Raw genomic sequence first — 11084 nt, 5'->3', positions numbered from 1 at the left:
TAGTGTGTGTGTGTGTGTGTGTGTGTGTGTGTGTGTGTGTGTGTGTGTGTGTGTGTGTCATGTAAGCCTCTTTCAAAATCACATGCCTCCAATTTTTATATACATGTAATATTTCAGTTTAGACTTATAAATTCATACAAACTATACTGGTCTTTCCCTACCTTTACTTCCAGCCGAACAATGAATGACAGCAAACTGAACCCGCACCTTTCCTTCTAATTTTGTGATTGGTCAGAACTGGGATTCTTCTTTATATTAAATATATCATGCATTTTATATTGGACACTATTAAGAATATGGTCAATTATAATTTTGATTGAAACAACCTTTGGCCCCTGTTGAAATGAAACAGCTAAACCCCATTCGTTGCTAGGTGACAATGTAAAAACGTCCATGTGTATACCCTTAAGAACTAGGAGACAAGACGGATAAGCGTAATATTTAAACAAATGATACACTTAACCACATAAACCTTTATTTGTAATAAGGGTAAAAATTAAAATAATAACAATACACAAAAATGCACATAAAAAAGATGCTACAATTTTTAACTCGCATAAATTCTTTTAAAATATACATATTCAGTTAATAGTTTCTGCTAGATAGTTTTGAGCTTTATGTTAATATGCAAAAGGATATGAATTTTAAACTGACTTTGACTTTAAACAGTGTTTTAAACCTTACCCTGTTTAGATCTGGATGTTTTATTGATGTTCCATGTCACCACAGCTCCATTGGTTGCTGCAGTTGCCAGGATATTGTCTAAATGTATAAAAGTGTAAGAAAAGTTATTGTACTCGGGAGCCGAGATTCAAAATTCACATAAAAGTACAAAGGAACTATGACCTACAAAAAGTCTGGAGAAACATGAGGTTTTGTAAATTAGTAGATATGTCTGTTAACTGGCTTTGACAAATGCTGCAAAAAGATACCACGACAGTTACTAGGACTGTGACTTCCGCTTGTCAGCTGATGAAAAACATTGTTTGAAATCACACCAAAACAAGTAACATAACTTTACATAAGTTTACCAAAACAGAAAAAAAGACATGGAATATTAACTAAGCATGCTAACAGTCAGAAATTTAGTTAATATAATTATTAAACATTCCATTTCAGGTTCTGAGGGTAATCTACGTACAAACCAACTATCCTTGTTGCATAGAGCTCCTATGTTAAATTTCATAATCAGTCATTTGGGATGACAGCAGAAGAAAGAAAAGATAGAAAACCTGCAATGAGATTATAATTACCACAGCCGAGACAGAAGAGCATCGGACAAGAAGCTGTGAACAGTAGAAGTTAAAAGTTTTCACAAATTTCTCATTTCTCAAAACGAATCTTGTGCACATAAAAGACATGCATAATTTTAACTTGTGAATATACACAACAAGCTGAAATCAGAATACAAAACAATAGAAAAACATAACCAGAAACCCTTTAAAAACACATGTTTTTTTGAATACACTAAAAAACATTTCTTTATATTCTTAAGGTATTATATACGTGAAAAACTGCTTTACTGGAACCATCCACATAGAACTTACATGCATGTATCAGGTAATTATTTGAGCCCTATAAATGAAGAAATATATTTGAAACAAATCCTAAATGAGGTAGGAAGAAGAAAATGGAGTGACACAATTCCTAATTAATGGTTTGAAATGAGAAAAATTATTGACACAAAAGACAAGGAAGGAAGATAAAGAATGTAATAAAAAGAAAGAGACCAGTTATAAAAATACCATCTTGACAAAAGCAGACTTGTTTAGAAGTTTGTTAAAAAAGACAAAGATACCAGAACCTGCTTCTAACTCTTCCTCAGAAGATACACAATCCATGAATCGGAGTTGGAGAATTATCAGATGACGACAAAGCTCACCATTAAAAACACAAAATGAAAAACTTATGTAAGAGTTCACACAGTCATACTCCAAAGAAATGAATTCATGAATAAATAGTTCTAAAAACTCAGACAATTTTTAAATGTGCTTAATGTTGATAAAAAGAAACCTAATTTTGAAGAGTCATTCACAGAAATATTTAAAAAAATCATTATAAGCCACAAATGTAGCTGGTTAAAGCCCAAAATTACCTTAAACCTGGATCATGAAATTTGATTTAACATTAAAAAGAATTTTTTTTTTCCAACCTTCAACAGGGTTCCAAACAACATCAGCGCAGCTGAAGTTTAGGTTTAAGTTCTTGCCAACTCTCAAATTAAGTCGCTCCACAAATTCTTCTTCTTCAATATTAAAAATCTTAAAAACTATAAAGTAAAGAAGAAAAAAAAGATGTCATATATCAGAATAATCATTCAGTGTTAGAAAACAACAACCTCAGCACTGAAAGAATAATAAAAAAAGGATATTTTTAATCATCATTCTAAGTACACGCACTACAAAAACATAGAATAACCATTACCCACTTGCTTCCATTACACAAGAATTAACCTTTTTAACATTTAGTACTGTAGGTCTTAACACCTTATAACAAGTATTTTTGTTTTTAATTAAAAGCATGCCCTCTATATTAAGTCCCAATTAATGTGAACACGCTTTGAAACCTACTTTATGTCTTACACGGTAAATATACACGTGCAAGTCCTTCTTAGTTTAAATTGTCAGCTGATATTAGAAATGCATTTCCCACCCCTAATGTTTGCACCATCATGGGAATTCTATGGATTCCTAACATAGGATAGACGTAACTGTATCTTACATTATTAATGTTACATTTTAATTATTATTTTTCTTTTATCCAATGATTTATCTAGCAGCTTTGATGGCTTTCTGTCAACCTTGGAGAAATATTTTCTTCGCAATTGAACAAGGTCCAAGACTCACTGGTGAGAATTTTCAATAAGGTAAAAAAAGGGGTTAAATTGTAACAGTAGAAAAATTGTTAAGTGTGGTTTAGGTTTTGACAAACAACTTATCTTTCAGTTACTGATAAAGGAGACCTACCTGGTGAGCATGTTCTTAAACTAGGTTTCAATAAACTTGCATCCCTACCTTCCCCAGGTAAACGTGTGTCGATAACAGTCCGAGAACACGTTCACTATCCATAACTTCTAACAGTTCTCTAAACACGTCTTTCAATCAACTTACCTTTTAGTTCTCCAACAGTTTTGGAGAAACCGACAAGTAGTTGTTAAACTAAACTGCTTTATGATCAACATGCTGTGTTTGTGTTGGAAACCACTTTATATGAAGTACATATGCGAGCTAAGCTTTAGTTCGAAAACATTTTACAATGTTCAAACTCTATGGAGTAATAAAAAACATTAAATACCATTAGCAATCGATGTGTTCGAAGGAAAACGAAGTTTGATTATAAACAAGATTACGACACTTATGATAAACAACATTGTTTATTGACAAAAAGGGGACATGGATAAACGTTTCGGGATTCTATCAGATTCCATCTTCAGTATCTAAAGCAGAATAAATTAATTTACATCAGTCTTTATACATTTTCAAAGTACAGTTGCTAAATATAATGATAATTAAAAAAAATAAAACACTAAACAGTAATCATTGGGAGAAACTATAGCAAGAAAACACAACGAAAAGAAAAAAAAAACACGAAAAATCAGTAATACGAACATATTAAAAAATGTATAATTTAAATGAAGACTGCATGTTGTTCAGAGTTGGAGAGTGCTGCTTGATGTGGAGGGTTTTTTTGATCAATAATTCTCTATCCTCTGCAAGTCTAACACTGACCTGGACTGAAAGAAAATTTGTAAAAAGAAACATACTAACAGAAAATGAAAATCTGTGTATACATGAAGAATTTACCCATTTCACTTATATGATTGCATTGTTAAACATCTGAAAACAGAGTTGTCAGAAAACTTAACTAAGAGAAAGGTTACGACAACTGAATAAAATTTGAGTTACTAAGACTTTGAGAAAATAGTGAAACACCACTGAGAAAGGTGTTTAGAAGTTGTGATAGAGTTATCCTAATGTTGCAACTCACAAACAATGAGGTAAAGGAAACTCTGGTTATTATTCACTGTTAACGGGACATGTCACCATCTTGATTTGTCCAATTTCCACAGTTCTAATAGTGAAATAGAATGGTTAAAGGTTACTAGTTACAAAAGGAATGTGATAGATGCATAAAATAAAACACACTGTGAAGCATTTTGTACAATAACTTAAAACAAAGGCAGGACTAACACACAAACAAATGTCAAAACGTGGTTCCAGGAACCTCTAGATACTGGCCTAAATTCCATTGTTAATCAAATAGCTACATTCTAATTTTACTAATATGATGATTAATTAATGACTAGGAATTGAAGGACTAATTAATGGATGACATAACAAACAAGTTATATTACACCACCCAAGATCTCCTACCTATTAGTAACCTTACCAAGTATTAACATATTTCAAACGCATTACTTCAATTTGGTATACTTGCCAAGTATTAACATATTTCAAACGCATTACTTCAATTTGGTATACTTGCCAAGTATTAACATATTTCAAACGCATTACTTCAATTTGGTATACTTGCCAAGTATTAACATATTTCAAACGCATTACTTCAATTTGGTATACTTGCCAAGTATTAACATATTTCAAACGCATTACTTCAATTTGGTATACTTGCCAAGTATTAACATATTTCAAACGCATTACTTCAATTTGGTATACTTACCAAGTATTAACATCAACAATATTTCAAACACATTACTTCAATTTGGTATATTTCTGTGAATATCTGTTCATTCTCAATTTTAAACAATACTATAATTCCTCATTCATTTTTGACCATGAAATAACCACACACAAAAATCAGAAAAAGTTGATTCTTTTATTATTTTTTTTTACAGCAAACTGCTGGATTTACTGAGCAAACTTGGCTTGCTGGCGTACAGCATCTAACTACCATGTTCTCTAGGTGATAAAAGCCTAGAATACCTATCAATCGGGATAGAACCTCACGGGTTTCATAGCCCTGGCCGAGGAACTGTAAATAATCATGCTTAAACTTAGCACAAGTTTTTATAAACTGATACACTCACCATTTCTGCCAGCCACAACAACTTGTGTCGAATCTCTATTGATAGCCAGTGCATTGGCAGGTCCATCAAGATAACAGATTATGCTTTTAGATACCATTGTTTAGATCTTCAAAACAAATATTATAAATTATTAGATACAAGAATTCTAGATCTGTATCAACTACAAACTTTAGAGCAAATTCTGATTTAAAAATTCACAGTAATATAGAATGTTAAAAAATACTATTTGGTAAAGTTAAGTCTTACAGTGTATTTCAAACATAAATAAAAAATTTATAAAGTGAATTTAAGTACTTTGTAGTGCAAATTCAACAAATACATGTATTAACATTGCTGACACAATGCGCTGGGAGAATACGAAATGTAACAATCACACCAAATGTTAGTAACGTCGTCAACAGAACTGGACAATTAACTCAATCTATATAATCAACTAGAGCACTGATTAGATCAATTAGTGTTATATAAAATCATTGATTCAAATTACGATTAAATCAATTAACATTACAAAAACAATCAACTTGTATTTTCAATTATTACCATTTCCACTTACTCCAACTGTCCAGTAACCAAAATGAAAATGCTAATGTCATGAAAATAATTAACTAACAAAAATTAATGTTACAAATTATTATTGTTTTTGCTTATTTCAACTATCCAGTAATTGAAATATTGCTGTTATGATTTCTCATTATTATTTTAATTAAGTCAAGTTTCTTCAGCTTAACTAATTTGTGTCACAACTCATAAAAATAATGAACTAATCAAAATTATGGTTTCCAATTATTACTAGTTTTCATTATTCCAATCATCCAAGTAATTGAAATATTGCCATTAACTTTCTGTTTTGTTTAAATAACAAAGCCACACAATGGGCTATCTGTGCTCTGGCCACTGTGGATATTTAAACTTGATTTTTAGCACCAGAAGTTTTTTTTTAACCATCTTAGCTGAATGTAATCAATCAATGGGCCTGATGATTAATTGATTAGCAAGATACACTAATTTTCCCAGCTCTAATCAAGTACATGCTCCTCAATATCACTAAACTTGGGAAAAGTCTACACTTTGTTTGGGTAGAGAGTTCAGTCATACGAGACTTCAATAGATTCTGTTTAGAAATATGAAATTCATTAGAAAGGTATTTCAATGTTACAGCATCGTATTGAAAGAGTTTTAACTTTGAATCAACAGTATCAGAGAGTGAAGATGCTTACCACAAGGTTAGTTACGGTCAAGAGTTCTTGAAGTAGTAATTGTGGAGTAGACAAGGGGAAATGTTATATGTAGGTTTTCAAGACTTGGTATCATGGATTTCAGTTCATTATTACTATATCAATCTACGTCTTATAAAATCACAGATGTTGCAATTATCATTGACCCCTCTCCCCCTAAAAAAAAAATCTAACCAAATATACTCGAAAAAAGTTTTTAAAAATCACAGTTACACAGATTGAAAGTTGATCCAAAGTAACATATTTGGAATTCAAACAATCACACTATAACAAGCACATAATGTATGTGTTGTTGTTTATGTAATTATTCATAAATAATAAAGTGGAACATCATAAATAAAACAATGCAAAAACTTGACAACAACAAATATTTTTTTAAGCCAGACTAAAAAAAAAGATTCTCTTAACAGGTAATCTACCAATGCTGAGAAAAAATTTGAACACTAAATAAATGACCGGTAATTCTTCTACAAGTTCATAAAAACATGCAATTATCTATGCCTTTCATTTCTATTTTAACAGGTCAATTTGGTTTGGTTTCAGATATTCAAACAAAGCTAAGCAAGAACTATTTACGCTAGCTGTCACTAATTTTGAACTGATAGATACCGTCAACTTTCATGTTACTCTAACAGAATCATGGGATTTAAACATCATTTTTATAACATATCCACAGCCCCAAAGTGCAGTTTCACAGCAAAAGAACATAATTCAAAGGCCCTCGAAACCAAAGTCTGACATGCTAACAACTAGGCCTAACTTGTAAATAACAATTCTTTGAATTACATGGGGTCAAAATATGTTTTGCTAAATTCACAACATGAAATCAATGGATTGGTGGCCATTCAAATTATGGCTATAACCAATCAAAACTCATGAACATTCCATCCTCTTATCTTAATAGAAAAATAAAATAAATTCTTCCCACCAATACTCCGAACAAAGTTTTGAAAGCAAGCTACAGTATCAACATAAACTACTTCATTTAGAAACTTATAACATGATTACATATATATATATCATATCATGGTTTGTTTTCCTACTGACTCTAGTTAAACTTTTTTTAAAGGAGTGGTTTATAATAAAAATAAGTTAAAAAAACAATAGATGTTAAACACTATGAAAAATAAAACCATTGTACTAAACTTTTAGCATAAAAAATACAAAAATTATGTGCAATACAAGTGTTATAAAAAAAGGGAGAAACAAAACATAAAGTGGAACTAAATCTAAAAAGATGAGGGGATCTTCTAGTTCTACTCAATATTCTTTTAACTTTTGAATTTGATGGCGTACATTTCTGTCACTGTATCAATAATTTAATTCACCGATTCCAGCTTTTAACTTTTATGTTAGATACCAAAAATAATTTGTTGGATTAGCCTTACTAAGTTACTAACGTTAATAATACACGTAATATCCTGATCGACCTAATATTAGTAATAATATTTTAAAAGTAAATAATATCTGGAAAAGTTAGACTTAAACTACGTAAAAGTACAACTACAAGTACAAACTGAACAATTTTATCATATTTACATATTTGCTTTACTACAGGCGTAAATGCTTATACAAGTTATAATTTAAGTAATTTTACTGTGTCTGAAATAAAAATAATTACTCTCACCTGTGACAACAAATTACAATGTGATTACTGCCTCTTTCTAGTTTTTATCTTTCTTTCTTCTGTTCGCAACACTAACATACACAAGTTAAAACTATTAGTAGTATTGCTCTTATTAACAATCGTAATAATGTGAATTTTATGATATGGCAGCGTTAGTTTCATGTCATTGATCTCAACAGATCTTAACACTATGGTATGAGTTAATAAGAACAATCCGTTTTAATACTAAAAATCCTTTGTGTCTAACGTTAAACTGTTATTGTTACACGACAAAAGTTCTGCTTAAATTTCAACTAATCGTTTCCATAATCACGAGGTACAAAAGCTGCCTAAATAATCATTATCAGCAGGGAAACTAAAAATAAAAACACATACCAAAAGACGTGAAACACTTTTTAACAGAATCCGAAAAAGAAATAGAAAGAAAAGGAAACAATTTCAACACATTAATGAAACACATTCATAAAGAAGAAAATGCTATAGGAAATATCCCATAATGATAAATTACAAATTTTCGAAAAATGGGGCTCTCACTCTCAGTAGTTGTCCCCCCTCCTGTCTTCTCGTCCTTGACGTTTCGCCATTTCTTAAATCTGTGCACTTTCTCTTAATTTTATATAACCTATTTCCTAACTTTTTTGTTGTTGTTAAGGGAAGTACTGGAAGATATCTAAATTATTGCTATGAATATAATAATGTTTTGTACGGATGACATTTTCTTTCATATCAGTCACTGTGTATGTTAAGGTAAGTTCTATATAATCTAACGTGGATAATATATTGTTACGCCTCCGTTCGTTTCGTTAATTTTCCGTAAATTCGTTCCGACGAAACTTGAGCGACACAAGTCCTTTCTTAAATAAAACTGGTTTATTCTTTCCGAATACAACTTTACGATACACTTAGTTTCAACAGTCGCTCTATAACAAACGCTATAACTCACGTCTCACGTGGTCAACAATATTGTTGCGTCAGCGAGGTCACGTGACGTTTCTAGAACTATCTTGTTCCTTCGTGAATTGTCGGGAGATTACTAGATAGAGGGTAGCCTGGTATATATATAAGAGGGTGACAACGTGACAGGACAATGTGTGTGTAGACAGTGAGTAATTGATCTGCAGTCAGAGAGTATTACTGAAGCTGAGCACGTTCGTTATAGCGTTTGTTTTAGCGTGATTGTTGAAATTAAGTGTATCATAAAGTTATATTCGGAAAGAATAAACCATTTTTATTAAGTAAGGACTTGTGTCGCTAAAGTTTCGTCGGAACGAAGTTACGGAAAATTAATTAACAAACGGAGACGTAACAGAACCTTAGTAACAAATAAATATAAACATAAGTTCAGACAAGTTGAATCCTGTAGGCAGCCTGTCGGGACGATAGTAACACTTTCTGCCTATAGAAACAGTGTCTGATTTTGTAAATCGTATTTAAGGTTTTATAAAGTAAAACTGTAATTATGATAATTGTAAATACAACGTTATGTAAGTAAGATCAAATTATAAATTTTAAGGCTTGGATTGTTACTATAAAGTTCATGGCAGGTTGTGACGGATTTGTTATTATATATTTATTTTAATATCGGCATTTGTTTAGATTAAGTTTATATTTAGAAATATGCATAGCTTATAGTGTTAATTATGTATTGCGAAACACCCGCGTATTCTCTAAAGTTGTAGAAGATTCTCAAGTGTAAGAATCAACAATATATGTATGTACGTAAATGCTTAATGTAACTTTGTATTGTTACGAAAAGCTGAAAATTCGAGAACGCTTCCACACGCCTAAAATATAACCAATGCGACGCGCCAAAAAAGAGAGTATATATTATTAGTTTGCTATAATCAGTGTGCTATAGCCTTCGGAAGCTATAAGTATAACTGTGATTGTTATAACGCTTATAAATCGGAAAACTTCAGATATGTGACCAGGAGCATTTACAAAGTTCGAACAAATCATTTAACTACAGTGGATTGTCATTGGACATTAGTATTTTTACAAAACCATTACCTAACGTCACTGGTGGAAAACTCGGCGTCTGTGGCTGGTAACTAATGAAGGACAAAACTAGCTAGCTCCCTGTTAAGTGAAGTATACCTACGTCAACTTGTAATTAACTCGCTTATCGTGAATCCTCGATAAGATATCGAAGAAGTTCCAGACTTGAAAGAATACTTTATATTGCTTGTAAGTTTGTGAAACTTTTGTTTATAAATTATTGTTTGTAATAACTGTTATTGTAAATTGTATTGTTGTGTGTATATTAAAACGTATTTGTGTTAAAAAAGAAATTTCTGTGTATCAATCTTGTTGGCAAATATCATAAACCGACTATATATCGGCTTTTACTTAACTGCTATATCCAAAGTATAATTTAACTACTAAATTTAAAGTATCATTTAGGTCAGTTTCAGACCATTTGAAATTCTAATACGTAACACAGGTTAACCTACATCACCATCTGGTGGTTCGCTCGCGAACTTTCTGTGCACCATTATACCAATGCACCCTCTGGTACAACTTTGTGGCCTAGCAACACGTTCTCTGTTGATTTGAACTATGATGTCGCGTAACATCTTCTAGCAACGCATCTTTTGGCAGCAGATAACTTTCTTCGTCAAATGCCATAGCAGCTTAACAACGTGCCCCTAGAAACGCACTCTCTGGTTCCACTACGTGGAACTATGACGAGATCTTTTCTGGTGCATGTCACTCTTACGTCATGGACTTCACCCCTTCCCCTGAAGCAGCCAATCAGTGAGCGCGTTTAAGGTCTCGAGGTAAGTACACAGCGTAGTCACAAGTAAATAGACACCACCTTTTTAGAAAAAAATTTCAGACCTATTCACATAAATTGATATATTTATAATTTAATTAATATCTAGTAGATCTTCCTTTCGCTTCGTGGAGTTCGTTGATCCTTTGGGGAATCGTGAGAATCATCTTGTCAATTTTAGATTGTGGGATTTTCGCCCACTCTTGCTTCAAAACTTGGAGTAGATCGCTCTTAGAAGTTGTTCTTTTTGTTGTTGTTTCTTGACTTGCTGGTCGAGTGTGGCACAAAGGTTTTCGATGGGGGTTCGTATCAGGAGATTGGCTCGGCCAGGGCAACTTCTGGATACCATTTTCTTCCTGCCACTTTTGGGTGTTTCTAGCAGTGTGACACGATGCTCCATCT

The 11084-nt window shown here is 32.0% G+C and overlaps 1 protein-coding gene across 4 annotated transcripts in view; it reads right to left on the bottom strand.

The window, feature by feature from the left end:
• Positions 1 to 8494, bottom strand: part of LOC106469599 (GATOR complex protein WDR24-like) — a 23827-nt gene extending 15333 nt beyond the window's left edge. Inside the window, exons 1-5 of one of the 4 annotated variants that reach the window (XM_022398172.1) lie at positions 7907 to 8258; positions 6262 to 6435; positions 5045 to 5150; positions 2153 to 2269; positions 685 to 762 (exon numbers count right to left, since the gene is read on the bottom strand). In XM_022398172.1, coding sequence (XP_022253880.1) covers positions 685 to 762; positions 2153 to 2269; positions 5045 to 5141 — 292 coding nt within the window. In that variant the 5' untranslated portion in view covers positions 5142 to 5150; positions 6262 to 6435; positions 7907 to 8258. Of the gene's footprint in view, positions 1 to 684; positions 763 to 2152; positions 2270 to 3987; positions 4072 to 5044; positions 5151 to 6261; positions 6436 to 7906; positions 8259 to 8440 lie in introns of those variants that run through there. The other 3 variants (XM_022398173.1, XM_013930101.2, XM_022398174.1) reach the window with 3 other exon arrangements.
• Between the last annotated feature and the right edge of the window lie 2590 nt (positions 8495 to 11084).

The sequence above is a fragment of the Limulus polyphemus genome, unplaced genomic scaffold (genome assembly GCF_000517525.1).
Source record: "Limulus polyphemus unplaced genomic scaffold, Limulus_polyphemus-2.1.2 Scaffold3566, whole genome shotgun sequence".
Lineage (NCBI taxonomy): Eukaryota > Metazoa > Arthropoda > Merostomata > Xiphosura > Limulidae > Limulus > Limulus polyphemus.
The sequence above is the reverse complement of the archived record's forward strand: the minus strand, read 5'-3'. Positions and strand labels throughout refer to the sequence as shown.